Consider the following 12,855-nt stretch of genomic DNA (forward strand, 5'->3'; position numbering starts at 1 on the left):
GCAAGAGTCAGTGTCTATGCACCTAACTGCTGAGCCAGCGGTTCTTGACCTGTGGGTCTCGACCCTAACCCTTTCTCAGGGGTCAGATCTCAGATATCCTGCATATCAAATATTTACATTACAGTTCCTGACAGTACAAAATTGCAGTTACGAAGCAGCAACAAAAATAATTTTATGGTTGGAGTCACAACCCGAGACTTGTATTAAAGGGTAGTAGCATTAATAGCATTAGGAAGATTGAGAACCACTGCACTAAATCATTTTCAAAGATGGGCGGGCGTGGAGGGGGTCCTTTGATCGGACCTCTGAAAACAGACTGTGGCCTCCCACACCCATACTCCTTTGTAGGCAGAATGAAGCCCGTGGCTAGTACAGGTTTATCCAGGAGGCTGCGGCTCTGCCCGTGCCTGTGAACCCCATCACTCTTCAGCTGACACTTGGCCATGGGCTAAGAGAGAACATGCTACATCTTCCTGCCTGGCCCTCAGGGAGGGCGGCCACCCGCTTGGCTTGATTTCTAAATAAAATAAAGTGTGTGTCCTTAGCCCAAGGCAAACCATGGGCTTAGATCCCAAGACCTCCGTGGGAAAGGAAGCTGGTCTTCAGTGGGGAGAGGAGGTAGAATTCCAGACGGCTCTTGGGTAAAGGGTTGGGGCTGTTAGGACCAAGAGGAAAACGGGTTTCCCTTTTCCTTGATCTCATCCATTCTGCTCTCTGCTTGACTTTGCATAAGTCAGGGTTAAGATGGTGGGTCAGAGATAGGTAGAGGAGGCTGGCTGACTCCTTCTCAGCTCTGACTCCCTGTGGAGAGGAAGGTGGCTCTGGGTGGAGCTTAGAGGCTTCCCAGTTTTGAAACTCTGGAGTAACTGGACAAGGTTATGTCCTAGATCACCATCCGGAGGGGCAAAGACGGCTTTGGCTTCACCATCTGCTGTGACTCTCCGGTCCGAGTCCAGGCTGTGGATTCTGGTAAGTGAATGGCCTAGGATGGCAGCCTCACCCTCCTGCCAGGCAGCTGGACTTTGCTGTTTGGAGCTGGACAGGGCCTCACACTGGATCAGACTCTGGGTTTTCAAAGGAAAAAGAATAATATTTTTAAATGACCTACAGATGAATCTGAGGTTTATGAAAATAGAGCCTTTTTTGGGGGGGGGAGGGTTGTTTTATCAAAATGAAAATAGATTCTGTATTTTGATTCTGCTCGTTTCTGAAGAGGAGCTAAAATCGAATTCCGATGGCTGCAGGGGAGATGTATGAGCTTGCATCCCATCCGCAAGCCCACTTAACACTTAGAAGTGGACATCCCGAGCTGGCTGTGGTGGCTCGTACTTATAACCCTTGAACCTAGGAGGTAGAGGCAAGAGGATTGCTGGATATTCAAAGCTAGCCTGGCCTACACTGTGAGTCTCTCTCTCTCTCTCTCTCTCTCTCTCACACACACACACACACACACATACATAAACAAAAAGCAAGAACATAATAGGCAGAGGCTGGGAATGTGACACAGTAAAGCACTAATACAGTAAGAGGGGGATTCATTTGGTCTCCAGAAACTGTGCAAAAAGGAAAAAGAAAAAAAGAAGCCAACCACTGTGGCTCATGTTTTAATTATATCCTCCTGCGGGTGGGGTCGGAGAAAGGGGAATAGTTGAGACTCATTCATTAGGCAGAGTAGCCTACTTGATGAGAGTCCCAGGCCAGTGAGAAACCCTGAGAGAGAGAGGGAGAGAGGGAGAGAGAAAGAGAGAGAGAGAGAGAGAGAGAGAGAGAGAGAGAGAGAGAGAGAGATGAGTGCCTGGCTTCTATATGCGTGTACACATCTATATGCATTTCCCCTCCCTCTTCCCAACTTCCACCCACAGCACACGCGCACACACACATACACACACACACACCTCCACTGCCAAAAAAGATATCAGTTTCTTACTCTTCTAAGGGACCCTTGGAGAGGGTGGGGGTGTGAGCACGTGGAGAGGCGAAGGCCTTTGATCAACGCCCAGTTCAGCACCTCTGTGTGGAACAATAAAGAGGAAAAGGACAACTCTTGCTCAGTGTCACCAGAGAAGCAAAGGATTCCAGGTTCTCTGAGGAAGTCTTAGGCCTCAGTGGTCTCTGAGTGGCTTTTCTTTGTCTTTGCAGGGGGCCCGGCAGAGAGGGCGGGACTGCAGCAGCTGGACACAGTGCTACAACTGAATGAGAGACCCGTGGAGCACTGGAAATGTGTGGAGCTGGCACATGAGATCCGGTGACAGGGGGCAGTGGGCGGCGGAAACCTCAGCTGATGGCAAATCTTCCCCACCCAGCCCTGGGCTCACTGCCTTGCTCTCCTCCTCTCAGTCTGCTCTCGGCCCAGCTGTGAGCAATTTACATCGCTCCTCAGGGAATCCATTTCTTGGCCTGGAAATGGAAGGTTCAGGCCCAGATGAATTTTGATCCCACAGCAAACAGCAGGAAAGATGCTCTGAACCTACCCCGTGGTCCCTGCTGTGGTTCCAAGGGGCCAGTTCCACTTTAGCCAATTGTCCCTGCTACTGAATGGCTAAACCCTTTGTTTAAGGGACTGCAGACAGTGCAGATGTTTTAATATCACAAGTTAACGTGTATTCGGTAAAATATCTGACTTTGTGGGCTAGCACCCCAACGGTCCGTTTTGGATCCGCTTCATGGAGATCACATTTCGCTTGCTCCTGCCTGGCCTCTTTCTGCTTGCTCTCTGCCCTGCGAGCTTCCTACCCTGACTGGTTCTGATCTCCCCAAGTCTGAACTCCTCTGTGGAATTTCTAGGAGCTGTCCTAGCGAGATCATCCTGCTCGTGTGGCGTGTGGTCCCCCAGATCAAGCCGGGGCCAGATGGCGGAGTCTTGCGGCGGGCCTCCTGCAAGTCCACACATGACCTCCTGTCACCCCCTAACAAGAGGGAGAAGAACTGTACTCATGGGGCCCCAGTTCGTCCTGAGCAGCGCCACAGCTGCCACCTGGTGTGTGACAGCTCTGATGGTCTACTGCTTGGTGGCTGGGAGCGCTACACTGAGGTGGGCAAGCGCAGTGGCCAGCACACCCTGCCTGCACTGTCCCGGACCACCACCCCTACTGACCCCAACTACATCATCCTGGCCCCACTGAATCCTGGAAGCCAGGTATGGACAGCTGAGTGTGGAAGGGTATTGGGTTCCTGTGGTAGGTTAGGATGTCAAAAAACAAAAAACAAAAAACAAAAAACAAAAAACAAAACCAAAAAAAACGGGAAGATTGGATTGTGAGACATCTGTGGTATGGCTGTTAGGGTCCTATCATTCTCAAAGTCCATGGAGCACACTTTGGAACAAGCGGCCATGAAGGAAGCTGTGGTCTCTCGGGGTGCCACCACTTCATGGAGCATGAAGAGCTTCTCTTCCACCCCTTCCCCTTAAGAGAACTGCTATGCTTCTCTCATACCCTGAAACATTATACTTCCTGTCGTCAGACCTGTGTGCAGCCCCCTGCTGGGCTGCTCTGTTCCATTCTTGGGACTGAGCTAGGTTTCTTGTCTTTGCAGTTGCTGCGGCCTGTGTACCAGGAGGATACAATCCCTGAAGGTGAGCTGTCCGAGATGCTAAGCCCTCTCAGCCTGGAGAGATAGTTGAGGTCAGCTGAGGTCTGGCCCAACTTCCCGTTCTGAGTTTAGAGGCCCTTCTGATGGAGCTGGGGTTACCCAGCATCTCGAAACAGATCCCACCCCCTGATCCTCCTGGTATCGCCTCCCCCCATGAGTGTTTTTTTCCTTAAATTTCCTTAAAGTCAGAATTAAGTTGGTGGAGAGGGGAATCTGCAAGAACCACCTAAGAGACAGGTGCTTGGCATTTATCTTGGCTGTTAGCCAGTGTTGCTGAGCAACCGTATCTGTTAGGGGCCCGTGGACACCAATGCTTGAAGCCGCAGGGAGAGCACTCCTGGAACGTTGGGCTTTGGGGTCTTGGGTCCAAATCTTCACTGTGGGACTCGAGCAGATCACTGCCTCCTCCTTTCAAAACAGGATCAGTTGTTCCTGATCAGTGCTCGGGAGCTCATCTGGAGGGTTCTAGGGGAATACGGTTGTATGCTGTTGCCTGCATGCAGAAAGATGGTGCAGGAGAGCTGCCTCTAAGCTTTTTGTAGCTGTCCCTGCTGATTAAACCATTCTTCTCCTTTGGCCTGCACATTCTGGGGCCAGAAGTGGGAGCTGGCAGAAAGCAATCACTCCTCCAGGAACCCTGGGATATGAGACTCTGTGCAAGAGTTGGTGGGACAGACCCTTAGGCCCTCACACACCTGCCACAGAGCTCTGACCCCAAAGTCCAGCTGGTCTAGAAGGTTGAAGCCAGCCTTGCCATGTGGCCTGTGAGGCCTACCTGGAGTGTGACTGAACCTTTCTGTGCCTGTAGACAACACCCTTGGCCTTCTTCCTTGAGAGTGGCCCTTCCCATCTCATCTCAGATTTATTTCTGTGCTCTTCCCCCCTCCATTAGTGATACGATGATGATTCTTAAAGTGGGCACTTGGGCCTTAGGGAAGAGAGGGCTCCTATCAGGCTCAGAATTTCTGATGGAAGGCACCTCCTTCCTCTCCCTGCTGGGGCCTGTGAGCACTTGGGCCCAGCCTGCCGGAAATGAAGCTGTGTTCCTCCCAGGGAGGAGTCTGATAGTGATTCAACAGTAAGTGTCTAAAAGCTTTTAGTGGGCACATTAGGGCAAAGTAAATATGTCACTGCTAAATGGTGATTTTATTAGGGGGCCGGGCCGAGCTCAGCATATTTCTGTAGGCTCAACCTCAGACCCAGGGCCTGTGAGGCAACAGAAACTTGGTGGAACTTGGGCAGAACGGCTGAGGAGAAGGACTCTGGTTGTTGGTATAGTTTTGAAGCCAAGCCACTGAGGAAGGGACCCTGGAAGATGTGTCACCTACTTGGGCATATGCATTCGGTCTGGGAGCTCTTCAATCCTTTCCCACGAAGCTCCAGAGTTGCCTGTATGGTTGGTCCCAAGCCATGTCTGTGTTTTGACTCCTCTCTGAAAATACAGTGCCAAGAAGGGCATGGTCACCCAAGCCTCGGAGGAAAGAACAAGTCAGGAAGAGATGGCGGTGTTAATAACAGTGGGAGTGTTCTGAGTTCCCTCTGTCCAGATCTAACATGGTGTGTATCCACACACATGCACATGTTTGTATGTGTGTGAGTGTGTATGCACATGGAGGCAAAAGGTCAAACCCAGGAGCCATCCACCCTATTTTACTGAGTCTCACTGGGGCCTGAGACTTGCTGATTCAGCTACCCTGGCCAGCCAGTGAGCCCTAGGGATCCACAGGTCTCGGCCTCTGCAGTGTTGGGGTCACAAGCACATGCCACCATGCCTAGCTTTTTCCCTGGGTGTTGGGGAGTAGACTCAGGGCCACATGGCTAGTGCAGCAAGCACTTTACCAACTGAGCCACCCTGTGTCACGATCTCGACTTCACTCATATTTCAGCACAGTGATCCTCTTAGTATCAGAGGATATCTTTCTCATGGATTAATTCTTTGCAGCCCCAAGTCGTGAGTTCAGAGGAAGGAGTGAAGAATTCCGGGCATGTGGTTTCCCCTCACACACCTGGGGTTACCCAGAGGTTAGGGCAGTCACCAGGGTGATGGCCTCTGATTCCTCTGGCCTGCAAGGATGGTGGCCTTTCAGGATGGAGAGCTCAGCCACCCTGCTTTGAATATCAGGAACAGGGACAGCTTAGCCATCTTGCGTTGAACAGGGTCTGAGGCCTTTCCAGAGCCTAGAGTGCCTGTCCGGCTGTAGTTGGCGTATGCCCCAAGGCCGCTGTTCTTTGAAAGTTTACCACCGCCAGAGCCAGAGCCAGAGGGCTGCCAGGGCTCGCCTCAGAAGCTCAGAGCAAAGCCATATAATTACTATGTTTGGTCAGTGAAACAGGCGCTAGAAGAAATGGAGCTGATACAGGTTTAGGCCAGACATCCTCACAAGAGGTGACAGGTGGAAGTTTGCCTTCGTGGGGCTCAGCAGCCGGCCTGCAATCTGGATTGTTCTAAAAAAAAAAAAAAAAAAAAAAAAAAAAGAATAACTTGGAAAAAGAAAATTCAGCTCCGGAGAACCACACCCCTTGCCCCATATCCTCAGAGTGGCTTGTCAGTGCTCCTTTAGGGAGTGGCTACCACCTAGATTGGGCAGGTCCTGGCTTGTGTCCTCTACTAGCTGAATGACCTTGGTCCATTCATACAAGAACGCTATACCTCTGTTTGCTGGAAAATGGGGCTAAGCAGTTCTCTCCTCTCTGGAAGCAGAGAGACGGGTCAGGTGGCTGCTTTGTGACTCTTGAGATCTAGGGTGAAGATTCTTTGACAGTGCTGGGCAGCCGGGCCTAGGGAAGAAATCTCTTGTAAGTCTGAGACTTAGAGCCCCCACACCTGGATTTTTCCACTGTGGATTGCATCCTTCCCTCATTTTGGTCTGGATGACCTCAGCCCCTGCTTGTCAGCCCTGCATGGTTTTACCTTCCCTGATCCAGGCTGTGCTTTGTCCGGCTAGCCTGTCTGTTTCCAGACTGTTCTGTGACCTAACTTACGGCGTGCTTCCAGGCCTTCTCTGCCATGCTACCGCCAATGGCTGGCTTCGTGTTGGAGGTAATCAATCCATCCTGCAATCACACACCAGCCTGGCCTCCAACCCCCGTTTCTCATGGGGCCTTTTTGTTAGTTCCGCACTGACTCAGCTGGACAGAGAGAACTGTCTCAAATAGGGAAGGAGCCTGCTCCGTGCACAGTTGCTCAGCATTCCGGGCTGCACAGTCAGCTTTTGAGTGAGGAGGACATGGCTCACATTCAAGGTGTCTTGTCCAACTCAAGTCTAGGGTAGGTCTTGAAACATAGGTTGTATTTTTACCAGTGGAAGAACAGGCTACTGCACAGACAACCAACCTGTCAACCCCCAGGGCCAGGCCAGAAAGAAAGCTATGGGACACTTCTCCTGCATCTGTGCCTCCTGTCCCCATCTGGGTCCCTGTTCTTTGTATTGTCTCAGCCACCCTTGAAGAGTCAGGAAGTGGTTTGAGTGCTGTGGCCAGGCTGCGATCTGGTCACTTGTGGGGGTGGGGGAGAGTTGATTTGTTTTTCTCACCTCTCAGTGAGAAGGAGCATGGAGGGGGAGGGAGAGGGAGCAAGTGTGAAAACCTTCTGGGCTGTTTCCTCTTCTCAGTGGCCTTTGCGTTGGTGGGGAGCTTCCCCAAGACGGAGTTGGTTCAGGTCACCTGCTCACTGTCTGCAGAAAGCTAGAGGACGCCTGGGCTCTGAGACACAGGCTGGGCTCCTTAGTCAGGGAGAGTCTGGCTGGTTTCCCCTGGCAGCGGGAACCCTAGGAAGGAGATCAGGAGTGTGTGAACCTCATCGCTCAGGCTCGCTCCTACCTTTTCATTCAGAACACACACAGCAAGTGCCGTGTGTTAGTCTATACAAATTGATGGTGGTGGCCAGGTAGCTCCTGCTAACCTTGGCTAGTGGAAGTGTGGACCCTGGAGCACACGGGCAAAGCATGTTGTCTCCATTATCGCAGGGAACAGACTTTTGTGCCTGGCTGGTGATGAGCAGGCGTTCCGAGGTGGGGTGGTAACAGGATGAGCGTGTGTGCCCTGTCCTGTCTCTTGCAAAGCTACCTCTGCTCCAATTCACGTTCCATGTGGGACGGCAGATGCTGTGAGGTCAGCCCTGAGTGTTTAGACGGGAGTTTCTGTTGCATTGTGATTTTGTTGCTGCTGTTGTTTTGAGATGGGATCTTGTTGTGCAGCCCGGGCTGCTCAGGCTTCAAGTTCTTCGATTTCGGGTTTCTGAATTCTGAGATTCTTGGCGTGTGCCAACATGCCTAGACAATTTCTTGATTTTCAAACGCCCAAGGCTGATAAGTGGATAGCTTTGTTTTGGTGTCTGGGTCACTGGGAGGGGTGGGGTGGCAGGGCAACACTCCCTGTCACAGTTGTGGGCTGATGGCTCTATCCTGGCCCTGGAGTTGCTCTTTTTCTTCCCACTCAGGAATCCTCAAGGCCGAGGCTGAGCCTGGTTGGAGTGGGATTCACTAAATGGACATTGTTCCTTGTTCTTACGGGGCGGGGCTGGATCCCTCAAGAGACGATGAAAGTACCTCATTGTCCCCAACCTCTGTTCCACAGAACCGGGGACTACTACTAAAGGGAAATCGTACACCGGCCTGGGCAAGAAGTCTCGGCTCATGAAGACAGTGCAGACCATGAAGGGCCACAGTAACTACCAAGACTGCTCAGCCCTGAGACCGCACATCCCGCATTCCAGTTACGGCACCTATGTCACCCTGGCCCCTAAAGTCCTGGTGTTCCCTGTCTTTGTGCAGGTGAGCCTGTGGCACACCCCAGGGGTCCCCTCAGGAGGAAGTGAGAACAGTAAGGGACCTTGGTTCCAGGAACAAGGGTGTAAACTCATCCAGGATTCAGGGCCCTCTCTGGGGACAGAAAAATAGTTTCCTAGTCTGGAGGTTATAAGGGAAGCAGACGTTTCCAGAAGGCTATGTGGAAAAGTGTGGAGCCATGAGAGGGTCCTTGCCCTCCCTTCCCAGCTCCCTCATCCTCTGGGGCCGGGACAGGTGCACTACAGAGTCTGGCAGTGATGTCGGCTGCCTCACCCAGAGGCACTTATGTGTGAAACTGACTGAGGGAGAGAGACTGTGTGGCTGGTCCCTCTGCTCAGGCAAATGCATCAGGATAGCAGTAGTGGTGCAGGAGCACAGAGCAGAAAGTCACGGGAGTCACACACTTCACCCCCTCCCCCTCCCCCCCCCCCGTAATCTCCCACTTCTTCATGTCTCCCCTTCCTCCTTCCCCTCTTCCTGCCAATGAGTTAATAAGCATCCAGAGTCTTGGGTTCCGGTAGAGCATTTCCAACCATGATTTGCCGTCTTCCCCCTCTTCTCCCACACCCCTGCCCCTGGTACGTCTCTGCTGTCATAACGTCTTTTCCACCCTTGTGTCTTCTGTGTTCTATACCCCTCTTTCCTCAACAACGCTCCTCTCCTCTTGTGGTTCTTTTTCTGGCTCTATGGCTCATACCTACACACACACACACACACACACACACACACACACACACACACAGACATACATACACACACATAAAATAAAAGTATCGAAAGCTAGATTCTGTATATGAGAAAGCATATACTATATGTTTTAGATCTGCCCATTTTATGCAAATGCTATAATTAAATTTTTATGGCTGGATATAAGACCATTGAATGTATATACCTCATTTTCAAGATGAGCTTGTTTTTTTTTAAAAAATAAGTAGATAGTTACCATACGACCCAGTCATGCTACTACTGAGCAAAGGACTTTATATCCTAGACAAAGATCCTCGAATGTCTGTGTTTATTGCTGCTGTGGCCAAAATACTAAGGGACTAACAGCTTAGACAGCCTATTCACATGGTGAATAGGTAGTAAACATGTTCTGTATTTCTTTCCTCTCAGATCTTTATTTATTCTGCCCCTTGGATATCACTTTATGGCCCTTTAGGTCGTTCACACATTTTTTTAAATGTAAGAAGCTCTTATTTCCCCACCATGTTGTTCTCCACCCCCTCCCCACACACACTTTCCCTTTTCTTGCAGTGCTGGGGACCATACCCAAGGCTTTGCTCGTGCTGTCCCCAGACAAGCACTGAGCTATGCCCACAGTCCTTGGCTTTGTAGACAGCCTTTCACTATGTAGCTCAGGATGGCCCAACTCGATCCTCCGTCCTCAGTGACCCAAGGACTAGGGTCATAGGTGCGTGCTACCTGCCTGGTTATTTTTGGTTTTGTCTTTTAATTTTTATTACAAATTAAGTCTGGTGAGCCACCCCAGTAGGGAAAGGTGCATGCCGCTGAACCTGACAACCTGAATTTGATCCCTGGGGCCTGTATGGCAGAAGGACAGAAATGACTTCTGCAAGTTGTCCTCCTACTTTCACACCCATTGCATCCACATGCCTGTTCCACATATACGTCTCTGTGTGTGTGTGTGTGTGTGTGTGTGTGTGTGTATGTGCGCGCACACGCATGCATACATGCCTACTCCCACGTGTATATATGTGTATGTGTACATGCCTGCTCCACATATTATGTATTTTTGCACATACACACCTATAAGAGTAGTACAGTTTTTAAATTTGTAAATTATGTTTTGAGGGTTTGTTGTTTTGTTTTGATTTTTAGTATTTTGGAGAAAGGGTATCTATATAACCCTGGCTTTCCTCAACCTCTCTGTAGACCAGTCTGGCCTCGAATTCACAAAGATCAGTCTGTCTCTGCCTTCTGAGTGTTGGGGTTAAAGGTATGTGTCACCACCATTCCCAGTTTTAATTGGTTTTTAAAATTTTAAAAACTGAAAAAATTTAAACTGTGAAACACTCAAGCCAGAAAGTGGTTGGTGCATGCCTTAGGAGGCAGAGGCCAGCTGCTCTACAGAATGAGTACCAGGACAGCTGGGAAGCTGAGACTACACAGAGAAACCCTGCCAAAAAAGAAAGAGTGGGGAGCAGGGTGGGGTGGGGGAGAAAGACTTAAGATAAGAATGGCTTAAGACTTACATATGCCAAACAGAGAATCAGAGTGAATACCTACCGAATAGCCGGTAGCTGTCCACATAGATGCTGTCCACATCGATGCTGTCCACACAGACGCTGTCCCACCTCTTCCATATTACGGCGCGCTCCCTTCCCACCAGAGACCTCCCCACCTTGCTTGATGACTGACCTCCCTCTGCTTTCTGTCAGATTTCCCCATCTGTTTATGCATAGCCTATGTTTGAAGTTTCATCCGAGCTGTAGTACACAGTTGATGCCTATCTTGTCATCTTTCTACATCCCTTGCTTAAGGTCAGGGACTTGGTGGTGGGGGGGGGGGATGTGTGATAAATGTACACTCCCAAGGACAGGTGTCCCTTTGAGGAGGGTCAGGCAGAGTTTGGGCACGTTCTTTGAATCGGACAGGACAGGGTGGTGGGACTAGAAGTCTGAGTAGGAATCAGTTGCTGAGATGAAGGAGTCAGTTGGCTCAGCCTGGGACCTGAGCAGGGCGGGGATCCGCCTGGCCTTGAAGAGACTTGAGTGGCCATATCTCTTGGCATAGGGCCCTCAAGATGCCTCGTGGGCCTGACAGCAGAGACCTCCCTCTGAGGCACACACAGAATGGAGGCGAGCTGAGTGCTGGAGCCCCAGGGTGGGGGCGGACATCAGGGGAGAACTGCAAGGCCCTGAGCCTGTGGCTGAACTTCCTGTAGAGAGAGCAGCTCTTTTGATCAGGCCTGGCTGGGCCGAGCTAGAGCAGAGTCTTTCTCTTTCCATTGCGGGCGGGCGGGCGGGGGCGTGAGGGTGCGTGGGGTCAGGGGTAGGGAGGAGGAGGGCAGGCAGTCTTGTCTTCTCCTCTGCTCTGGCTTTGGCAAGCTGCCCTTTGCATCCCACTCAGCGTGACTAGTTTTTCAGCCCCTAGATCTCTGTAACCCTGCCCGGACTCTCCTGCTGTCGGAGGAGCTGCTGCTGTATGAGGGGAGGAACAAGACTTCCCAGGTAAGACCTGCACAGCCCTGCTGGAAACCAGCTGTGTTTCCTTCCCTCACTTTCTCTCTTCCTTTGGAGCACTAGACAGCCTCAGGGTGGAGACCTGAAACTCTTCCAAAAGCCTTATGGAGAGGTCACCCAGCTCTTGTTTACCGGCTAGTTACAATCTCTCTCTCTCTCTCTCTCTCTCTCTCTCTCTCTCTCTCTCTCTCTCTCTCTCTCTCTCTCTCTCTCTCAAGGTTGATCATTAGTATGGTCAAAGCATACCTCTAGTCTCTAAAAAGACATCTCATTGTTTATCCCAGGAGGAGAAAAGATAACAGTTTATCCCAGCTGAGATAAGCAACCCTGAAGATTAAAGTCTAGCCAAAGAGAATCCTTAGAGGAATGTTGGAGTCTTTCTATAAAGAACCCAAGCCCAGACCCCCTTCTGAGAGCTCAGTCTATGGCCACCCTCCATTACCCTCCCCCAGCTCTAGCCTTGTCCACAGGGGTCAAGGGATAGGTCATTCTTCCTGGGAACCAGCTTATCTCTAGCTGGGAGGACATCCCTCACCCACACAGTGGAAAGGTCAGAGAGCTTGGACATCGGAAGTCTGTATCCAGCCCCAGCTCTGTCACTGGCTTCTGGTGACTTCTGCCATCCTCATCACCCTTACCATCTGAGCAGTGGGTCTGTGCGTGCTTGGGGCAGAGGGCAGGGTCTGAGGTTAGCTCCTTGTAGCTTTATCCTCCTGGACACTCTGGGCAACTGGAGCTAACACCGGAAGTTGGCTTTGCTTGTGTTTTGTTGTAAGCAAGCAGATCAGGACACCTATGTTCCACACGAGTATTGTCTCTTTAAGGAGGGCTCCCCAGGGAGGCTGTGTGCTTGTCCCTCCCCTGACTGGTGACTTGTCTTGTTGTATAGGACTCAAGGGCATGAGATGGTGGAGGAGTCAGTCATTAAGGATTGGCCTGGGACAGTAGCTCTGCATTTGTTGTCTTAGGCCAAAGAAGGTTAATAATGGATATGGCCGCTTGAAAGTATGGAAAAGCAGGATATAAGCATTATTCAGAAAGATTGGAAAGTAAGCAAAACTGGAAAGAGGAGTGGGGGTCCCCAGGGAAGAAAAATCCCCTGGCTTTCCTTCCTTTAGGTTTTATGAAGCAATGACAGAAACTAGACAGACAGACAGAAGCCAGTGGTCGTCTCTGTTGAGGTCGGTTAATTCTCTGGGCTGTCATGGAACAAGCCCACATGCTCTATGTCTGCCCTCCTAGACTGACCAGGGAGATGGATCACTCGCTGC

The 12,855-nt window shown here is 50.9% G+C and overlaps 1 protein-coding gene across 9 annotated transcripts in view; it reads left to right on the forward strand.

Moving 5' to 3' along the window:
• Positions 1-12,855, forward strand: part of Rgs3 (regulator of G-protein signaling 3) — a 143,185-nt gene that overhangs the window by 63,123 nt on the left and 67,207 nt on the right. For all 9 annotated transcript variants that reach the window (XM_017320307.1, XM_006538057.3, NM_019492.3 and 6 more), the window contains 6 exons: positions 888-969; positions 2,140-2,245; positions 2,785-3,136; positions 3,535-3,574; positions 8,167-8,363; positions 11,489-11,572. In XM_017320307.1, coding sequence (XP_017175796.1) covers positions 888-969; positions 2,140-2,245; positions 2,785-3,136; positions 3,535-3,574; positions 8,167-8,363; positions 11,489-11,572 — 861 coding nt within the window. The remainder of the gene's footprint in view (positions 1-887; positions 970-2,139; positions 2,246-2,784; positions 3,137-3,534; positions 3,575-8,166; positions 8,364-11,488; positions 11,573-12,855) is intronic.

The sequence above is a fragment of the Mus musculus genome, chromosome 4 (assembly GCF_000001635.26).
Source record: "Mus musculus strain C57BL/6J chromosome 4, GRCm38.p6 C57BL/6J".
In the NCBI taxonomy this organism is placed as follows: Eukaryota; Metazoa; Chordata; class Mammalia; order Rodentia; family Muridae; genus Mus; species Mus musculus.